The sequence below is a fragment of the Kryptolebias marmoratus genome, linkage group LG20, assembly GCF_001649575.2.
Source record: "Kryptolebias marmoratus isolate JLee-2015 linkage group LG20, ASM164957v2, whole genome shotgun sequence".
In the NCBI taxonomy this organism is placed as follows: Eukaryota; Metazoa; Chordata; class Actinopteri; order Cyprinodontiformes; family Rivulidae; genus Kryptolebias; species Kryptolebias marmoratus.
The window spans coordinates 25382672-25405271 of record NC_051449.1 but is presented as its reverse complement, the minus strand read 5'-3'; the positions used below and the strand labels follow the sequence as shown (position 1 = coordinate 25405271).

Genomic DNA, 22600 nt, shown 5'->3' with positions numbered 1-22600 from the left:
ATTTCTCAACTCAAATGTGAGATCAATTGTCTGACAGCTGAAGCTTGGACCAAACTGGGTCATGACAATGATCCCAAACACAGCAGCTAATCTGCAAAAGAATAGCTCAAAAAGAAAAGAATCAAGGTGCTACAATGGTCCAGTCAAAGTCCTGAACTTTAGCTTGATTGAAATGATGTGGGACTTAGGAGAGCTGAGCAGAAACCAATCTCTGCAAACCTCGATGAACTGAAACAACATTGGGAAAAAAAAAATGTGAGAACTGATGAAGTCCTACAAAACCATTTGGAGCACTGAAATAAATAAATAATCAAATAACTATTATGTACGTATGTAATGCATTTTGTTACCTTTTATATTTACTCATTTACTTACTTTATTATGACAGTTATTTTGTAATCTATCAACTACCGCACTCATTGTTGGCTTTGTCTTTTCTTTACCTTTCACTTGTCTGATAGGGTATGTGCCAAGTGGGGGCTGTTCACATAATGTTAGCTGTTGGCTTAAAAAAAAAAAAGGAAACCATTCATAACAATCACTGAATTAAGAACAAGAAACATTTAAAAAAAAATTCTCCCTTAAAATAACAAAAACTTTATTGTCTGCTTTTTGCCTTTCAGCTAAACTGCAGGCAATAATGACATGGGAGATGTGAGTATAGAGATTTTCCATTTGAGAACAAAGCTGAGACTCGCAAGTTCTTCTTTGATATTGTTTTACACACTCACAAAGAAAAATCAAACTTTAACAAAGCTAAAGTTTTAGAAATTCAGCTGTTTGCTTGTTTGCACAGATCCAGTTGTCACCAAGGTAAAAAGTGAATGTTCTGTTTGACAGTCAAACAAACAAAAAAAACAATTCTGTATTTTGTGGTCAAAGTATATGCAGAACAGGGTTTCGCCCTGAAAAGAGGCTAAGCTCGGTGGTAGGTGGCTGATCGCCAGCGAATCGCCAGCCGACCGTGATTTAGTGAAAATTAAAAGATTAAAGTTGACAGGTGCAATCAAATACTAATTGATTTCACTTAATTTAAGTCACATTTACAAATAAATGAACATAAATGAAAAAGTGCAAACAAAGCACCAACACACGTCTCACTTCCAGGCCAATGAATAACAACAGAGAACTCTGAAAAACAGACAGATGCTGTACTGTACTGTGTTTTTTGTGGCACAGGCTGCATGTTGGATCACTACATGGAACAAAACAAAGCATCTAATGCTGAATTTAATAGCATCATTTTACTGTTAAACAATGATAAATTACCACGAGTCATATTAATATTTTCACTACAAAACATGCTTACTGTATTCGGTCTTGTAAAGCCACCCTCTGAATTTCAGCTCAACTAACCTCTGTGGTCTATAAACACTCCTTTGTATCGGCCGCAGCAGTAATCTCCTTCTGTGAGTTTTGAGCCGTTTGATTATCTTTGTGATCTCTCATAGAGGGATCATAGAAATGCTGATACAGGTGAACCAGCTCTGCTAGAGCACCGAAATCCTCGTGCACGTCCTAAAAACATTAGGACATGCACGATCACATGACACCGCGCGGAGCCTTCGCGCAGGGGCGGGGACAGCGCGATTGCGTCACTGTTGGCGCGCGCAAAATCTGTCCCGCCAGGCTTATAACACACTGGGGAAAACCCTGCAGAAAGAGTCCTAGTGTTCTGGTATCAGTTGTACGGTTTCTTCTCTCTTTAACAGAACAACAAACCCTAATGTTGGTTATAAATGTGATTAAAATCTACTTGCCTAGCAGCACTTTAGCGTCTTCCACATCAAAATCCCCATCGCCATCTGTATCGTATGCCACCAGTTTACCTACAGAAGGGAGCAAAACAGAAAGACTCATAGTTCTGATCTCACAGGGTAAAAAAATACTTTGATCCGTTTCATTCTGCATGAACCAGTTCACTTGATTCATTTGTTTATCTAGATACAAACATTCACATTTTTAATGCTCTAACTCGTTCTCTGGCCATTAAGACAACAATAACTAGAAACATCTTCCTGGTCCTGCAGTGTGAATGCTGAGTGATGAATAACAGCTGAAATTGGCTGTATAAGGTGAAAGTGAGGTGAGTATTTGCTTAACTTTCAATGTTAGTTGAAATATTTGAGAAGAGACAAAAGGAGTTGGACAGACAGAAAAAATAAAGATATAAAAAGAATAAGGAGTCAGTAAAAGACAAAAAGAATGCAAAAAGACAATGAGCATGCATAAGGAAACAAAAAAGATAAAGCAAAAAAGGACGCATAAGGAGACAAATACAACGCATCGGTGGACAGAAAGACTATAGGAAAATAAAAAGACAAAAGGACAAAACGGGCCCATAAAAAAGGCAAAAAGATGCATAAGGAGACTAAAGAGATGAAAACTATGCACAAGGAGACATGAAAAGGCAAAAAAGGCATATAAAGAGATCATGAAAGTATGAAGGACACAGAACAAGTATGCTAAAGTAGATTTCAAAAAGCGCAAAGATGTGAAGAACTTGTATATTTCTATGAGAGAAACTCAACATTCACACAGATACCTTTGTATGTTAGTGTAATCTACAGTCCAATGCAAGTTAGAAGGGAGTGACCTAATAAAAGCATCAAACTATAAAGTCCAGGTTTAGGTCACATTAGAGAGGGTGGGAAGGTTAAACATGTCATCCAAACACCTGGATCTAAATAAGGGAAGTCAGTTTAGTAGATTCTTTACAGGTTTTTATCAACTTCTGTCTCCATGATGACATTTCCAGCAATAGTCTGCTGATGCATCAAATTAATTTACTACAATTTATCAATACATTCTGGTTAGAAAATAACAGAAAATTTAATTTCATAACATTTCAGCAGAAATATCTGAAGTGGTAAATGTTCTGTTTTATGTTAGCTCCAGATGTGATCCAAGCTGGATCTTTACTTGTGGTCATCAAGACATCAGGAAGTGTTTGGGTTAGAAAGGATTTCACCATCCAGTTTGTCTTGTTTAGCTCAGCCTGCCTTGTGTTTTCTGGTTCTGCTTTCTTTACAGTTGGACTTTTCATTTCCCAGCTAAGATCCTGTGACCAGCCCACTTCAACCATATGAATGATATGAACATAAATTGTTTTTTTTTTATTAGAAGGTCCAAATGCAATGAATAAAGTCAATGAAGATGCTGAATTTGTTGAATAGTAGGCTCTGTGTGAACCAGGTCTTCTCCTTTCAGGTGCTTCCTTCAGAGCGCTCCACAGTGGATGATATGTTTCGATTTCTTCCTGCCTGTGTCACACCAACCCTCCGCAGGTCCTCCTTCACTACATCCATGTACCTTTTCCATGCTCTTCCTCTTTTGCTCCCCCCTGGCAGTACCATGTTAAACATCTGTTGTCCAATATGTTCGGTCCCAAACCATCTCAACCTCTTCAACTTTGTCTCTAAATTTGAGTTGTCCCTATGAGAGACCAGTTTCTAATCCTGTCCATTTTTGTTTCTCCAACTCTGTGTTAACCAGTAGGTGATTTATTGCACATTTCCATTGTTAACAGACATATATTTCATGTTCTCAGCTCTTCATGACATAAGCTCTGACAGTGATCATGATTTAAAACAGGGGTCTGAAACCGTTCCATCTAAATAAGCCATTTTTAACATTGTTCCTAGTAAATACAGCTTACTAAGAGCCACAAAATCTACTTGACCCATAAAGAAAAATATGCTTTTCCTGTGTAAATGCAGGACACTAAGAATGAAATATGAGGGAGTGTGGGATATGTCAAAAACACTGATGAACAAAACCAAGATATTTTACCTTGTAAGGTCTCAGACAGGTTAATCTGTATGCCTTTAGCCTTATCTGCATGCAAAAAAAACAAAACATACACATTGGAAAAAAGCAAGAATAAAAACACAACAGAACAGACTCGTTTGGCCTAAATGATTAAAAGCTACATACCACACAGGCAAGAATGTATCACATTAGAGCTCAGATTAGTGCAAGGACACTTCTCAAAAGTGACAGTCATGCTCAGCAGGATGAGGGTTAAAAATCTATTTTCTGACTTAAATATGTCTTCCTTTAAAAGATCTGATATCAGTTTATGAATGGTTTTGAAATGTTTGCATTTTATGTGCAAAGCTGTGTAACCTCAAAGTTGTTGTTTTCTTTCCCATGGTTTTTTCTAACACATTTTACAGATTTTCATTAGCTTTGAATGTAAATCTGAACTTCTCTTTTTTTGAGTTTCATAAATAGGCCTAAATGATTAATTAGTGATTAAAAACAATGCAATTTATTGATGACATTATGAACAGTTGGATCTCACAACAAAGACTGATCTGCAGTCCCTATTTCACTTTACAGAAAGCTGGCAAACCCACTATTAAATTATCCAAAAGTGGATAACATAGTGACTATATTTGCTTTTTTATACAAATTCAGTGTGAAAAATATCCTGCTCATTTGAGCAACTTTTAAAAATGTTGGTTGTTAGCTTGTACTGGAAACACTAATCCTTTTCAGGACTGCATAGGAACTCTGAATATAATCAGATTCAGTAGATTTAAAAAAAAAAAATTAGTAAAACAGTGAACAGTTCTCTCGTGCAGTGATAGAGGTAGTCACAGAGCTGAGTTAGTGTGTAAATGGGATCTATCCAACCAGCTATTGTCACTACATGGGGGTTCTGTAAAACCATCATGTGAAGATTCTGTGACCTTCAAGTAGCAGCAAATAAGTCGTTTTACAGCTGCTCTGACAGAACTAATTCAAATATGAATTGTTTTTTAATTTACTTCATCTGGCTGGCTGAACTGCAGCTCCTTTATTTTTCAATTTGTTACCCGAGTTATGATAACCACTGGACTAAGCAGAAAAAGGACAAAGGGCCAAAGCAGAATCAAGCATGTTAGTCACAGCTGAGAATTAAATATAAGGTTAGAGTAGTTCTAGTGATGGGTTAACATTCACTCTGCAGACACTGCCACACCTTTCCAGAGACACATCAGCTCTTTAAGTTCATGCAGTCCCATGTGTGTTCCGACATGTTCCAACAAATACCCACCTAGGACCCCTTGATAATCCACCAAGTCAAAGTAGACCATCGCTACAGAAGTCCAGACCCCCAGAAGGGCCAGCACGATGAACCAGGTAAAGAAGCTGCTGCTGCTGGAGCCAGAGTCCGTCTTCTTCCCATTCTTACTGGCTGATTGGACTTTGGCGCCTTCTGTAAAGACAGCAATCATCATCAGGTTCAGGTACATTTTATTTTTTTCCCCAATCAGTGAGTACTTTAAAATTAAATATCTAGGAAAATACACACACACACACACACACACAAAACATGTTAATCACATTTTGTTTGGCCAAACCTTAAATTCAAAACAGATTTATGGTTTCCTTACGGTAACAATTCTCCTCTCTTGTGTACAAACTGTACTTATAACAGGATTCAGAACTGGGGATCAGATTCCCAGTAGTTGTCTAGCTGCGCCTCTGATCGGCTTTTTTTGGCTAATCATTGTTTCTCATGAGTCATGGATCACCAGGTCCAATCAGAAGCAGTGAAGAACAAGTCATTCCTGTTTGCAACCGATGTCCTGTGGGTAATGTAGTTTATATGATTTGCCTGTAGCTTGTAGTTGGTGACACTGACACAGAGTATTGGCAGGTATATGAGAAGTTGCAGTACACTACAAAAAGTGACGGTACGCTGAAGATCACAAAATTTAGAAGTGCCTACACGGAGTACTGGAGAGTACTCCGTGTAGGCATCCCTTCAAGGAATGGTATGCTTTTATTTTGTTTAGCTTTTGAGCTTAAACTAAAGAACTAATCAAGTGTCATATGGACTGACTGCACAATGTACACAAGAACAGAAAGTAAAAAGAAATGTTTCAATTTTTAAAGTTAGTCTGAACTGATACATGTGAACCTGCTGTATCAGCAGTGATCACACAGATATTCCTACAAAAAGGAACCAAAAAGCAACAGAAACAAAAACAACTAAGCAAACCCAACAAGCTATTCTGGGAATAATGAAGATATCCTGCAATGCATGCTGGTAAAAATGCAGACAGAATACAGGTGTTAAAGAGGCTTCAAGTTGCTATGTTCAGTTTTAAACACAAACAATGCAGTTGTACAGAAGTACCTGTGTAGGGCCTAATGCAGTCTGCTGAGATAATGCCGTTGCCCGTGGCAATGGCGACAGCCATGAAAGAGCCGTTTGTGATAGAGAAGTTTTGATGTATTGATACATATTTATGCTCAGATTTGTTGAGTAAAATATGCAGTTAAAGATAAGTTTATCATTTCAACCTAGCGGTCTAGAGGAGGTTTCTCTAAAGCGGTGTGTGTTTGAAGGACGAGCTTTGTCTTTACGGCGCTTCACCGACCTGCTTGAGCTCTGATATTTCTTCTTGACAGTTGTCTTACTCCATCTCTCTCTTTTCTTTGGCGTTTAGAAGCAGAATCTCTCATATTTCCTCCGAAACATCTTTTCCCAGAATCCACCATATTTGTTTACCTTCAGACTATGGACAGTTTAATGTCATATGACTCAAGCTTTGACATGATTTTCAACAAATTCACCCAACTTTTTTGTGTATATTGAGTGTGGACCCACATTTCAAAATAGCATTTAATAAACCTGAAAAAAAAAAAACCTGTAGAAAACGCTTTTTTAAATTGCACCATTTGATATGGTTCAGGATAACCTATTTATGTTTGATTTCATACTTTGCTACAAGTAGCTTTAACAACTCTATTTTTAAATACCATAATTTAACATTTGTATGCTGCACTAATGGATTGCCAACAAACAATATTATAATACAAAACCAGAAGAGAGCAATGCTGTGAACTGAAATTAAACCTGAAGCTTCTAAAGATCGTTGGTCTACAAACAACCAGTTCCCCACAGTGACCTTCATGCTGCCTGCTCAGTGGATCTTAGACCACTTCCTCACCTTGCAGTCCCCCTGCTATCGCTGTAGGAATCAATGTCACAACAAGGGGGGTGGTGGACTCTGCTGAGGCTGCTGGATCACCCATAACTGCTGTACAATGAATGGATAAAGAGACAGAGACAGATCTGTCCTCCCTGTTCTGCTCTGACTGGGTTTGTCTCAGTTCTTCTCTGTGTTATTCTTGTTGTGTGAAGGTGGAGGTCATTATTAGCTATGTATAGAGCTGTTAAAACAGCTGGCCCTGGCAGACCCACTGTCCTCCACAGCCTGGAGCAAAGGGCAAAGACAGCCTTCAATGATTTGGACCTGAGGAGGACGGGGACGACAAAATTAAATCAAAGAAATTCCTGTTTTGGATATCAGTCTTTTACAGACACATCTCGTTAAAACAATACTGAAATGATTAAATAAAAACTATTGTTTAAAAAAAGTTAAAAATGCTTGTTCTCACTCAAAGGGGGATGAGGATTTTTTGAAGAAGGAAGTGACAACGTTGCTCCCCTCCATTACATCTTTTTGTATAATTATGAGCTCGTCCTAATTCAAATACTCACATTCAAAGGGTTCACTTTAACTTTGAGAAAACACAAACCCCACTATTTTGATACGGTGTAAGAAACAGTTTTCTTTCCTTCACTGCTGGAGTCAGCCTTTTTGAAACTTTGACTTTTAGGAGCATAAGATGATGGAGTTTAGGACAGACAGTTAGAGTGGACCATTTCTTTAATTGAGATGCAAAATCTGAACAAAATTTTCAGTCAGATCATAAAAATAAGTGTATTCTTTGACACAGCTCCTACAACAAAGACAGTACCTGTTTCGCAACATATTTGCAGTGCAAGAAATTCAAGTTAACCCTCATAGCTTTTTGTTTTTGGAACAGACCACCTTCACTTTATTCAGTTACTCTATATTAAGCCAAGGTGATGTTTTAATGCTTGTTTCCAACAATACAACAAACTTTGTATTTGAAAGAACCAAATGCTAAAAAACTATCCATCCGCTGATCCAAAGACCAGTACAAAACTAAGACTACTGATCCGACGCTCCAAAAAACCACATCAAAGTAAAACCGTGTCAGTCTGAAAAGTACTTTATACAGAAAGAGCCACCCAACATCTTCACACATGCACACAAATAAAAATTACAACAGAAAGTCATGCTAAAACACAGACAACATGCAGTAACGTACCACCTTGTTGTTCACTGTCCTCCATCTTCATGTTATTACAGCAGTTCAATCACACACATGGATGCACCAGCACACACACACACATTTCTCCAAACAAAAGGAAAGCTCTCTGCTGAGTCTCATCTCTTTCAGACTGTACACATGGTTCAATTCCTGAAACTCCTTGAGTCTTATGTAAGTGCTGCTGTGTTTCAGCCAACCCTCCACCCTCCAGAGTTTTAAAAAACCTGCATTCTCTTACATCTTACACACAAACAAAAACAGGTTTAGATACCTATGAAGACATCTGTTCATATTCTGTCACATCCTGCTCTTTCAGGGCCCAATCTGGTTTTCTGTCAGCAGATTCATCAAGCAGCCCGCTAAACCTGCATCTATTGTACCGCTTAGTCTTGTATTCAATGTGTAAATGGAGTAAAGCTGTTAAATATGATTAATATTATCCATACCTTGACCTATCTGACTCACAGGCCGCATACTTTAGTGTTTAAATGTTATCAATCAGGGGTATAAACAAAATGTCTTCTTTCCCATCTTTAAAAATGTCTTATCATGTAAAGATACCAATAGATATCAACCTTTTATTGTAAATATTTAATTTATTATAGTAATACATTAGTGTTTTATATGCATACGTACAGCAGTGTGGTTGTTTTTAAAAAGGAAAAAGGAGCAGACTGTAGTTGCTTTGACTGTAAAGACTGTAAAAGGCTGACCCCTCATTCATAAGACTTGCTGTATTTACCACATCATAAAATGCTACAGATCAATTGGTTGACAAGAATCTGGGTATTTTCAGGAACATGTTTCTTCTACACTTTCATACACAGCACTTGAGCTCCGCACAGTAGATTAGAGAGCAGCAGAACTAATGTTTAATTGTTAAAAGAATCCTAACTCTGAGAAAACAGCCTTCATGTACTAAGTAACCTCTAACCTCTGGTGTAACTGGGTGTAACCAGTCAAACAACATGAATAACAATCTTGCTGTATTTACTTTTAGCCTTAGTCATCGGTTTCAGGTAGCATTTGATTGACTATGGTCCCTGGAGTCCCTAATTCTATGTTTTGGACATTTTGGAGCTTCCAATAACCAGAGTCTGTTTGTCAGAGGGTGTGTCGCTGAGTAAGAAAAATCAGTTTGAAATATGAACAGAGCAGTGGTGTACTGGGGTCTTGAACCAGACAAGGAGAAGCAGCATTCAGTTTCTATGCACTACAAATTTGGAACAAACTTCCAGAAAACTGTAAAACAGCTGAAACACTGGGTGCCTTTAAATCTCAACTTAAAACTCACCTGTTTAGAGTTGCTTATGGCTAAATTAGGGTTAGAGTGCGGGTTTTTGATGTCTTCGATGTTTTTCTCTTTCTTACTGTTTATTCAATGTCACATGCTGTTTTTATTTTGTTTTTTAATTATGTAAAGCACCTTGAAATGCCTTGCTGCTGAAATGTGCTATACAAATAAAATTTGATTGATTGATTGATTGATTGATCTTAGCACTATGCTTACTCCAAACCATCACCCAGCTGGGGCTGCAATTCTGAGACTCACACTTGCACTGCACAATTTTCTTGAGGAGCAAAGAACACGATGCAGATGAAACACAGCGGTACACTTTCATGCAAGGTTAGATGGAGAAAACACAACATCACACACACCAGTCTGAGAGGAACACACAAGCCTGTCACACTTCCATCTTTGCACAGTTCAGCAGGTCGCAGGATTGTGGAGAAAGGGGGGAGCCCTGAGGGACCACAATATAAAAACAGCATAAGCCAACAACATAAAAGATTGATTCTGATCAGCACATATAATCAAATACACAATTAAAGGCTTAGCACTCCTTGAGGAAATTATGTTGCCCTCTACCTTTCACGTTTTAGACTAAATCATCTTCTGATGAGAAATGATGGGAGTTGTAGCTGTTTTGGTAACATTATGAGCGATATCACAAAACGTCACACTCAGTATGTGTTGTGAATGACTGAGCTGATACCTCATCAAATTTTAATTGTAGCAGTTTTACAGTGTAAACTGAAACCCAAAAGTAGCATGAATACAAGCACACACACAGATGTATGAGGTTCCCCCAGCTTCCACACACAGACGTGGGACAGCATGATGAGCCCCTACCATAGGTGTCAATGTTCTACTTCAAAAATATCTCTAAGCAGATGTTTACAAAAGAATTGCTTTCTTCTCTTGTCTTTGTAAAACTTTACTTCAGTACAAATGTTTTACACAAATGCCATTTTGAACCTCTTAATAAATTTGTTTTAATAGGGTGAAAAAAATGATTTGTCACCTACAGACACAAACTCTGGATGGAAACATTGTTCACTAAACTCACAACAGAAAGATACTGAGCCAAAACATAATTAACGTTGAGCTAGAGCTGCCACGAATAGTCAGCATCCTCGATCACATCGGTTATGGTAATCCATCCATGTCAGTACTTTTACTCGACACATATGTTTTGTGAATTTCTTTTATTTTCCTAAATGTTTCTGTAACAAGTAACAGCAGTTGTTCTCTGCGCTGCGTTCGTCAAACGAGTTCCCATCAGCTCCGTCCGAGCAGCTTTCAGCTGTCATGGCAGATAAAGCAGAGCTGTGACAGTTTCAGAGCAAACCAAGTTATAAAGTTTTCAGTCCGAGGTATGGGAGTCCTTCAAGCTAACTGGCAATAAATTTGTACACACTCCAAGGTTTTTTCTGGTAGCAGAACAATGATGCAAACAGGAGCTGGCAGGAAAAACAAAACCACCAGAAGTTTTTTTAAGATGCTGAATGCACTTTTTGAAGTGAGACAGGTTGTCTGTCTGCTACATTTCCAGTGAATAAATGTTTCAGGAAACTTTCAGACTAGATTTTGGGCTCATGTTTGATTGATTAAAGCTGTTCTGAACTGGTGTTGTAGCAAACTGTGTTCCCACAGCAGCTTTGCTTCGTTTTCTCCTTAACACTTGTCCTTTTAATTTCAGTATTTTGTGTAAAATGCTAGTACAAACTGGATCTTTTTTTGTCCACTTTAGCGGGGGCACCTATCCTGATGAGTAGGGAAAAATCCCAACAGGTAAACAGAGCTCGACCTGTGTGTGTTAATGTGCCGGTTTTAAACACATTTCACTGCATAGATGCTAGGGGATACACTGGGAAGACACCTCAGGGCAGTCCCAGAACTCACTGGAGGGATTATGTATCCTCTCTGGCTTTCCAACACCTTGGGATTCCCCAGAAGGAGCTGGAAAGTGTCACTGGGAAAAGGGATGTCTGGCTTTCTCTCCGGGACCTACTGCCTTCCCGACCCGACTACAGATAAGCGGTAGTGGGTGGATGGATGGATGGATGCTAGCGGTGTAGGATGGTCAAAAATGCTACAAAGTTCCCCGTTGTGTTGAAGGCTATCCTACAAACCGACTATAAATAAATAAATAACCCACCTCGTCTTATGACTTTGCCTCTTAGGCAGCTAGCCATTGCAGCCATGTTTTGCACAGTCAATTTTTGAAAATCACAGTTTATTTTTGTGTGAACGACTTGCAAAACTGTGTTGTAGGCCGTGCACATTATATATTTGTTTAAAACAAACAAATATCCCCAAATACATACTAGAAATTCAAAATCTGCAAACAGACTTATCAGAAAGGAAACGCACACAAAAACACCAGGGATCTCTCATACTCGCCACATCAGTGGAAACAGCCTATCTGCATTTGATTTATTTATCTTGCTGGAGTTGGACTTCTACAATTTACATTTTGTACTTTATTTGCAAGTCTTTGTTTTCACTTTATATTGTGGTATAGTAAATGTTGGCAGATAAAAATAAAAAACCTTTAGAACATGTTTTTTTATTAAATTGGTAAATTAATTGAAATTAAAAACAGTTATAATTGGCAACACAGATATGAGCAAAAATGTATATGTACATAATGTATATTATGTCAACAGGCAAATTATCACACAGGACAAAAAGTATTGCTTTCTTGTAAAAAGCCATGTACTCATTCACAGATAATCCTTCCCTAAAATATAAAATTATACAGATTTGCATTTTGTTCCTTTTTAATCCACTTGAGCCTGAAGGACAATGAAGATGAGGACAGACACAAAAAAAGTTAATTTGACAAAAAAAGCCTGCCCTTTGATTTGATGCAATGCTAAATCTGTAAACAGTTTTCTAAAATAAAACAGCATAAATTAAAGATATTGCATTCCTCGATAGACTGCATATTGCCTGCCTCCTTTCACACTGGAGTTCTAAACGAAGATGGTGTTATGATAAGAAATTATGGAATTTTGTAACTTTTTGTAACTGGGGTTATGTGTAAAAAAGCATTATTGCAAGATTTTGCAGATGTGTCACACTCAAAGTATGGGTTGGGAACCACTGTCAGCTACTGCCACAAACTTTAGGCCATTATCTGTAAATTTGACTAAGTAGCCATTTTTGTCTTGGCAAAGGTCAATTAGCTGTGGTGGCCATCTTGAGTTGGGTTGACTCCAATCAGTTGCAGTTGTACAGCCAATGATTACTTTTTTGCAATTTTCATTCAAATATTAACATTTGTCCAGTGGTTCATGAGCTATGGTAATAACAGACAAACAAGCAAAAATATTATCGCCCGCTGATGCTTTTTGCAGCAAATGATGCCTATCTCACAGAGAATAAAATTAAATCAAAACATTACATTTGTCTGCATACAATCTTTTCAGAGGGGTAAAGAAACAAGAAACACATTGGGCGAGATGACTGTATATTACCATCCTGTTTCCATTTACCATGGGGGGATGGAGTCCGACACACCCCCCACTCACAGAAGGGGGGATGAGCCACGTGTCACCATGAACCCTGCTGCAACCAGAGTGCACGTGATCAACTGCTTGTCTCACACACCTCACGTCCACCATTCAATCTACTGGAGGACACTTCAGATATAGGCAGTTTTTAATCAGTTTAACTCATTCTAGTTCTTAGATGAGGACATGTTTTTTGTCAGAGGACAGCTCCATGCAGGTGTCAAAATGAAGCTTTAAAGCTCTTGACACGACTGGAGACGTCCACGACGACTATTTTGAGGAGGAAAAAAAAAGTTGAACAAGTTTGTGCAATACACACACAGTTGCAGCTGTTCAGATTTTTATTTTAACACGTTCAAAATTTAAAGTGCAAGCGTAAGAGTCTTTGCAACTCAGGCGAGGAAACCGAGAAACGTTTCGAGACATTTTTGGAGACTCCCTTGAAAATGCTGCTCCTTAACGAGCCTCCGACGGTCGCGACTGGCTGCTTTCAGGCTCCGAGCACGAGGGGGAAGGCTGACACGTGAGCAGCCAGAACAGCTCCGCATGTCTGCAGACGGGTTCTATAATACGACATGTTCACAGCCGAAAGAGCCCCCAGGTATGAACGCCTATCGACGGGACAGAGGAATACCGTCACCTCTCGCGTGCCAACGCTTTTCCAAAAGAAGCCCACGCGCTGGATTCGACAGGGTCCACCAACCCATCATCATACCGAAACAACGGTTCCGACAGCAGAGTGAACGTGCCCGTAGTTGTGCAAAATATGACCTAATCTAATATTAGAAACATGTCAGTTTTTACTCTGCTGGCCTTGGCGTAGCTGTCGACGTGACCTGACCCTAACTACCACGTTGGCATAATTTCCAGTCGCTAACTAGCAGGAACTATTTTCCCAGTGAATCCTAACATAATGGACTTTGACGGGCCTGGACATTGAACGCATCATCACAACCACTGCAGGCTCTGACAGGCTAAAGCGCGACAAACGCACCTTTGGGTTTGAGTCCTTTCACGGGTTTCTTCGGGGCCATGGCTGGTTTGTCGGAAACGAGCAACTGAATCTGGACTGAAGAGGGCCAAAGCTGAGGTCGGAGCAATAAAAAGAAATCAAAAATCCTTCTCCTGTCTCATAAAACTCGCAGAAAGATTGACAGCTTTCCCAGCCAAATAAAACACAGAAGCTACGCTGAAAGGGGCGGGCCTTACAGACACAGAGTCCAATGAAACTGAAGCTGCTCGGAGCTTATTCAACCGTGTGGATAGTCCTATTTTGTCCCGCCCCCCTTTTCCCTGGAACGTGGCAAGATGGTAGATCCGTGTTTTTATCCCACAACATTCCGAAAATAAGCCCAACCTCCATCTTTAAACATACCGTTCATTTAAAAATGCTGAAATATAGTTTCACTTGCAACACAGACGAGAAAATCAGCTTTTAGTAGGAGGGAATATAACTACGAAAATAATAAAATAAATAATAATAAAGCCATTATTACAGGAAGAGGAAACACGTCAAAGAAGGTTTTTGCAGGATTATTTTTTATTGACTGCAAACATGCCTTCAACATTATAGACTGTGATCATATGTTTGCGAAACAAATGTTTGCCTGTCCATTCCTTAAAAATGTCAAGTAACCAAACATTTTCTGCCACTATTCTGTACATTGCTATTTTATTTTATTTTATTTTATTTTATATGTCAATATGTCAAAAATAATGAACGATAAACAACAAGTTTTGCCAGTGTCTGTGTGTGCCTGTTTGTTAGCAAAATATCTCATGAGCAAATGGATGGGTTTTAATGAGACTCTCAGAAAGTAATCATTAGATGTGCATCTACTCCTGAGTTTTGGATTGATTGATTGATTCATTGATTCATTGATTCATTGATATAGGGCTTAACAACAACCAACTAAGGTGACCAAAGTGCTTTACAGTAAAAGATACATCACAAAAAAGTGTAGTACATTACAAAAGAAATACATAAGAGCTACAATAGAATAATGGGGAAAAAAAGAAAATGCCATTCCACTACATGGTATTAAAAGCCTGTCTAAAAAGAAAAGTCCTAAGCTTAGACTTAAAAATTCTCTGGTTAGAGGTTAAATGAAGATCTAAAGGGAGGTTATTCCAAAGTCGGATTTAACCTGACTGCCACAGCCAGGCAACCTTAACAAACACAGAAATGTCTATGTTGTTGTTTTTCTTTCTGCTCCTGCTTTCTGCAGGGGTTGCTGCAGCAACTGAACTCACATGAAAGATTTGGCAATTGTTCTATTCAGGATGCCCTTCCTGACACAACCTGGAAGGGCATCCTGTAGCCTCAAGATTACAAGATCGCAGCATCGACCACCAAGCTACCAACACAAAAACGTCTATAACTCAGTCAATTATGCAGATATAGAGCTAAAACTTGATGTAGAAGTAAAAGCTGAGAGTCATTCACAACACATTCTGACTGACATCTTTGGATATCGCATGAGATCTTTCAAAACATTATTTTTAAGGTTTAGCCATAATTATAACTCTGTCATTTCTCATCATATGATGATCTTAGTCTAAAACCCTGACATGATATGCATTCCTTCAAGGAATTCAAGTGATTTAATTTTTTTTTTTTTTTAAGGAAAACAATAATTTAGCCTGGAAATCTTTTTTGGGGTCAGGATGTAACAGGACAGGTTTATTTCTGATTTATGTTTCTAAAGTCCTGTGTTCCAAATATCAGATTTATATTCACTATCAGGCATGTCAGAGTGTCAGCTTGTTGATGATGTACCTATTAATCTTAATACCTTTTTAATTCAGTTATATTATTAGTCACAATGAGTCAGTAGGTGTCTTATGTGAAAAGTGAATAAATTATTACATTTATTCCAAAACACCTAGCTGAAGTCACTGCTGTCAGTATGTTGTCTTTAAAATGTAAAGATATAGCATTCCTTGAAGAAAAGACAGATTGCCTGCTAACTTTCATGCCAGAGTTTTAGAGTAAGATCGTTTTATGATGAAAAAACAGAAAATGACATTGTGCACAAGCTCAGGTGATGTATTAAATTATGATATTTTCATGGCGTGTTTGCACTTTTAATGTATGATCAGATTATTCTCAGCTATTACTATACCAAGTTTTAACTTAGTATCTGTAAAACTGACTGAGTTAAAGTTGCTTTTGTGTTTGCTAAGGTTGCTTTGTGTTGGCAGCCATTCTGAATCAGGTTAAATCTAAATGTTTATCCACTGCAGATGTACATTCAGTGATTATTTCATGAGTTTTATTCACATCTTTCCAGTGGTTCATGAGACATTTTGCTAACAGGCAGACACATGAACACAGACACCTTTGGTGGCGGGCCATAATAAATATTGTTTTAAAAAAATGAAGAAAAGGGGTGATGTATGTGGAAAAATAGTAAAGGTTCACATGAGTCTATCTTCATGCACAGTAAGAAGACAGTGGGTTATGTGTTCATGCTCTTTACCAAGAATGTGAGTGTGTGTGCGTGCACGTTCTCTGAGTTAACCATTCACAGTGATAGCAATGATGAAATCAAAAGAACAGAGGGCTATTTGATTGACTGGTCTGCAGTGCTGTAAAGAAACTACTCCTCTTCCTCTTATATTTCTGTTCATGTTATGGATCCTAGGTTACATTTTTTTGTTTCTTTGTTTGTTTGTTTTTCTGAGTGAGCTTGTGTGAAGTTATCATCAGCTTACTGCTAGAATGGTCTGTTTAGAGCAGGAGTCTTTATCTTGTTGCCCGGGAGCCACATGTGTTCTGGTTCCTCTGCAGCAGCTCTTTATGCTCAAAAATAAATTAAGGAACACTTTGAAAGCACATCATATCTAAATTGAAAAATAATATTAGTAAAAAATCATGCTGGACATCCATACTGATATGGAATAGGTAATGTGTTAGGAACGAAAGGATGGCCCATAATTTGATGAAAATGAAAATTATCAATCCACAGAGGGCTTAATTTGAATTCACCAAGAAATCAAAACTGGAAAACTGATGCAGCAGGCTAGTCCAATTTGCAGAAAGGTCATTGCAGCAACTCAAAATGCTATTCAATAGTTTGTATGGCTCCCACATGCTTGTATGCATGCCTGGCATCATCAGGGCATGCCCTTTATGAGATGACGGATAGTATCTTGGGGTATCTCCTCTTATATTCTGACCAGGGCATCACTGAGCTCCTGGACAGTCTGAGGTGCAACCTGGCAGCATTGGATGGATGTAATCATGATGCCCCAGAGATGTTCTATTTGATTTAGGTCAGGCAAGCGTGGAGGCCAGTCAGTAGTGTCAATTTTTCATCCTCCAGAAACTGCCTTCATACTCTTGCCACATGAGGCTGGGCATTATCATGCACCAAGAGGAACCCAGGACCCACTGTATCATTAAAGAGTCTAACAATGGGTCTAAGGATTTCATCCTGATACCTAATGGCAGCCAGGGTGTCTTTGTTTATCCTGTAAAGGTCGGTGCATTCCTTCATGGAAATGCCTCCCCAGACCACCACTGACCCACCACCAAACTGATCATGCTGAACAATAATGCAGGCAGAATAACGTTCACAGTGGCTACTCCAGACCCTTTCACTTATCACACATGAGCTCAGAGTGAACTTGCTCTCATCTGTAAAAACAACAAGGTGCCAATGCGGGACCTGACAACTTTGGTGTTCTCTGGCAAATGCCAGACAAGCCCCAAGGTTCCAGGCAGTGAGCACAGGGTCCACTAGAGGCCCCTCTCGTGAAGTCTGTTTTTAATGGTTTGGTCAGAGACATTCACGGCAGTGGCCTGCTGGAGATCACTTTGTAGGACTCTGGCAGTACTTATCCTTTTTCTCATCGCACATAGGAGCAGATACTGGTCCTGCTGATGGGTTAAGGACCTTTGACAGCCACAGCAAGCTCTCCTCCCTGTCCAGTTCTCTTAGAGTAACTGTCTGTCTCCTGAAATTTCCTCCATGCTCTTGAAAATGTGCTGGGAGACACAGCAAACCATCTGCCAATGGCACGTACCGATTGGCCATCCTGGTGGAGTTGGACTGCAGGGTCCAGGTATTGCATCATGTTATCAGTAGTGACACTGACCCTAGGTGAATGTAAAACTACTGAAAAGCAGTCAAAAAAGATGAGGAGGGAAAAAATGTCTGTGGCCTCCACTTGTAAAACCATTCCTGTTTTGGGGGTCATCTCATTGTTGCTCCTTTAGGGCACCTGTTGTTAATTTCATTAACACCAAAACAGCTGGCACTTATCAACAACCCCCTTTGCTACTGAAAGGACCAGATCAATATCCCAGAAGTTTAATTGACTTGAAATTATACTCTGATTAAAAAGTGTTCCTTTCATTTTTTGAACAGTGTAGTTTTGAGCAAACATAACATGGAAATGATTTTTTAAATTTAGAAGGCCAAGCATTCCTTGAAGGAATGCATATCATACATCACCTTTCATAGCAGAGTTTTAGAACATCCTGTGATGAGAAAAGATGGAGTTGTAGCCATTTTGGTCAAACATTGAAAATAAAGTTATGCATGATATCATTCAGTAACATGAAATGTCACACTCAGAGTATGTGTTGTGAATGTGAATTTTTTGCCTTTGATTACAGGTAAATGTCAGTCTGTTATAAATGTAGTTTGTTGGCAGAGTTTTAGACTAAGATGTTGAGAAATTACAGAGTTGATTGTTCAAACCTTGAAAAAAATGTTATGCTCAATCTTATGTGACATTTTGAGATGGCATACTCAAAATACATGTTGTTAATGACTATGTCACTACTACACCAAATTCTAGCTCAATATCTAGCTCAATAATAAAAATTACTGGGTTGTAGCTATTTCTTTGCTTTTTAAGATCCATTATCTGTGATGGCCATCTTGGGTTGACTCCAAACCTTCATCAGGTATACATCCAATGATTACTTTCTGAGAGTTTCATTAAAATCCCTCCAGTGAATCCAAAAAGAATTTAAAAACAAAGGAACTGGACTTCTGTTCTGTCGTTGAAGATGTTTTGCTTCCTATCTGTCTGTGAACCCAGGTACTAAGTGTGTGCATGTGAGCTGGTGTGTAGTCCCATGCATGCTTTGCTGCATACGCTCAGTGTTTCAGCTCATCATGTTAAGATAAACTGGGAGACAGTACACCAGCAAACACTGTTGGGACAGGGAGAGAGAGAAAAAAATCACCCAGCTGGAGATAGAGGGACTTGCTTGAACTTTCTAATATTTGTTTAAGTTGTTCTATTGTGTAATCACCAAAGAAAATATGTCATGTAATCACAACAATGTATTATGTAAGAGAAATATTTAATCACGTATCCTTGTTGCATTTTTTAGTAATGCATTCTGCAGTAGTTAATTCATTAATCATTAAACTTGATGATTTAAAAAAAATAAACATACTTTTAAAAGAAGTGGGTTTTAATTGTGTATTATATGAAAAACTGGAATACATTTGTATAAGAACCCAGGAGCAGCATCACGGACATGCATAAGGCTGTCAAACCTGGCTGACCAAGCTGGACCATCAAATAACCATCTGCAATGTACACAACTATAAATCTGACAGACTATTGTATTCTTAAAAACTATACAAGCACTGTATCATGATTGTAACAGGGGAGGGCAGTCCTGGTGGCCGGGGCAAGGATCCACAGTATTTCGCTTTGTTGTATGTGGGAAAGCATAGTTAAAGGCCTGTAGAACTTGCATTTGACTGTCTGTCTTCCCTGGCTTTATAAGCTTTTATGATTGTACCTCTGTAAAAATCTAATCATTGTCAGTGTATTCTAAGACGAATGACTCAGTGACTTTTGTCTTTGCTGATGGCATGCAAGCAAGGATTAAAGATGGCCTAAAGTATACATGGACCCCTGAGAGATATTTTTGATTGACTGATACTTTTCCTTTTGGCTGAACAAACTTTTCAACTGTTTTTAAGAATGATTCAGGTAAATGAATTCAACTTAATACTAAAAAAGCATTTAACATCTAAATACTAAAATAAGTTAAATTTGACACAATATTTAATATCATTAAAGGAAAAATGTCACACTATTATGAGATTATATTTTAAAATGTGTGGCTAAAATTTGACACAACATTAACTGAAGAGCCAGCCAGGAATTAACAACAAAATGGAATAACTGCAAGTAGGAAAGGCTATAAATCAGTAAAATGTTACACAACATATGTAACAACAGCAATCATCAACGGTAGCAATTATGGATAGCAGAGTGCTGTTTGTGCTGCTCACTCTTTTCAATTTATCAGAGCTTCGGGCATGAAACTTAAATGTGCCACTATCTCTTGGGACAACAGAGATGCATTTCACACATACTGATTGGGCCTGTAACTGTATTCATTCTCAAGACTGAAGTGTTCGTTTGCATTCTCGTGTCATTGAAATACAAAAACCACAGGGCCAGCTAGTGACCTGCCATGGAAACTACAGCTGATTCAACATTTTTTGTGGTCTCGTTTAAACAGTGAATGTGTAACATTTTCAGTCAGAAAATCAGTGTTTATTGTTTCCAGCAGACTGTTTATTTGTAAATGGGGTCTTAAACTGCGTGAGATGCTCTGTTAATGCAACTTAATTCACCTGAAGCTTAATCTTACTCCCCTCCCTCTAGAGCACACGTGTCAAACTCCAGGCCCGCGGGCCAGTTCCGGCCCTCTGTAACATTTCATCCGGCCCCCAAGATAACGTTTAGATTTCATTCGGTCCGGCCCTCTAGTCTGGGACAGATTGAGTCTCTGATTCTTATTTTGCTTAAAAAACTGAGGCTAATTAGTGAAGTTTTCTCTTGACAGTGACTTAGAAGCCAACAATATTTAGTTTTAATTTCTGTATGATCAGGTTTTTGTTGATGGCTTTTAAAAAAAAAAATCTGTTTTAATGTTAAAAAATTCCTTTAAAAGTTGAGTGAGGCATAAGAAATGGCTGCTAATGATGTGGTTTTTGAAGTTGGATCTATTTGTCTGTGTTCATTAAAGTTTGTTTGCTCTAAATTCTGTATAATCTGTAACTGGGAAAAGGTCATTGATATTTCTATATGAATGATTTGACATAATACATCTAAAACCAAGGTTAATTTATGTAATTTTTAATAAATATTGTTTATGATTGGCCCTTGGCTAGGACCAAATTTTTAATTTTGGCCCCCTTGCGTCACTGGGTTTGACACCCTTGAACTAGGGGGTTGTTAGAGTCTTTGTTTGCCTGGCTCACAAGAGAGAAGTTTTAGTCACATGCATGAAGGTGTGAATTAGAGTAAAAATGGCTGGGTATCAGGCCTAATGCTCCATTGTCAGGTTTAGAAAGCAAAAATTTGAAAACTCCTCCTCTGTTTAAAGTTGGTAATTTTTGTTTGATGTAAATTGCTTCCATCATCCATTATCCCCTAAGTTTAGGTTTTAAGGTGATACATGATTGTTTGCCCCCTCCCTGGGCTGCCCCCTTACCATGGTGGAGGGGTTTGAGTGTCCCAATGATCCTAGTGACAGGATTATACTAGTAGCCAGCGGCGAGTCCCCAGGTAACGAACAACACAGACAACAGGAATCAGTTAGAAAGTTTATTGTGCGTAGGAAGTGGAATCTGGAAGAAGAAGAACTTGGGTTAGAGTCAGAGTCCAGTAGTCTATAGGCAGGCAGCTCGGAGGTTTAGCGTAAGAAGCTAACTTACGTGCGGAGCGAAAGTGAGTCTCTCAGGTGAGTATTTACACAATTAGTGAAGGTGTTTCGTGGGAGGCAGACAGGCTTTACTCCAGAATCTCGTGAGTGAATATTTACACGGTGCAGGGTCCAAGATGGAAAGGTGGGGTCCAGGTCGGAGGATGCAGGTAAGGTACTCAGGTAAGTAGTTTTTTGCCAGGTTCAGCTAATCCCAGTTGTTGTCAACAGGAGGTCCCAGGTAAGTGATCTCAGGTAAGTGGAGGGAAGTGCGGTACAGGAACACTAAGAGGTGCACAGAGAAACAAGGTAAGCAACAGAGAATCGTAAACGCACAGGTTTCAGGCCGAGATGGATTACCCAATGGAAATCGATGCTTCAGCAGGGAACAGCTCCCTCCAACTGCCTTAAGAAGCCTGGGCCAGGATGATGATGACAAGCTGCAGCTGTGAGTAATTAAAGGGCTGGCAAATCAGGAGTACCGGTGAAGTCAGACAGGCAGCTGAAGGCAGATTGCCACACCTAGGAGCTATGCTGTCAGGGGCTTAATGCCCCTAGCAGGGTCACCCAAGGCAAACAGGTCCTAGGTGAGGGGGCCTGACGAAGTGCAGCCCAAAGACCCCTTATGATGAGTTATAATATTGGACACAGTGTTCCCTCGCCCGGACGCAGGTCACCGGGTCTCCACTCTGGAGCCAGGCCTGGAGGTGGGGCACGTTGGCGAGCACCTGGTGGAACCAGTCTCCTTGAGAGGAGTTGGACACTCTTCCACTCTGGAGTTGTCCCCGGTGAGAGGCGCCAAGCAGGAGTGGGCATACTTGTTGCCCCCCATCTTGGTGCCTGTATGTTGGGGTTTACCCCGGTGAACGAGAGGGTAGCCTCCCTCCGCCTACGTGTGGGGGGACGGGTCCTGACTGTTGTTTGCGTTTATGCGCCGAACAGCAGTTCAGATTACCC

At 39.2% G+C, this 22600-nt stretch overlaps 1 protein-coding gene across 6 annotated transcripts in view; it reads right to left on the bottom strand.

Annotated features, from left to right (window-relative positions):
- asph (aspartate beta-hydroxylase) overlaps positions 1-14106 on the bottom strand; it is a 54435-nt gene extending 40329 nt beyond the window's left edge. For 3 of the 6 annotated variants that reach the window (XM_037981864.1, XM_037981865.1, XM_037981867.1), the window contains exons 1-4: positions 13943-14105; positions 5045-5206; positions 3793-3837; positions 1761-1829 (exon numbers count right to left, since the gene is read on the bottom strand). In XM_037981864.1, the coding sequence (XP_037837792.1) occupies positions 1761-1829; positions 3793-3837; positions 5045-5206; positions 13943-13982 (316 nt within the window). In that variant the 5' untranslated portion in view covers positions 13983-14105. Of the gene's footprint in view, positions 1-1760; positions 1830-3792; positions 3838-5044; positions 5207-8142; positions 8288-13942 lie in introns of those variants that run through there. The other 3 variants (XM_037981866.1, XM_037981868.1, XM_037981869.1) reach the window with 3 other exon arrangements.
- Positions 14107-22600: the final 8494 nt, after the last annotated feature.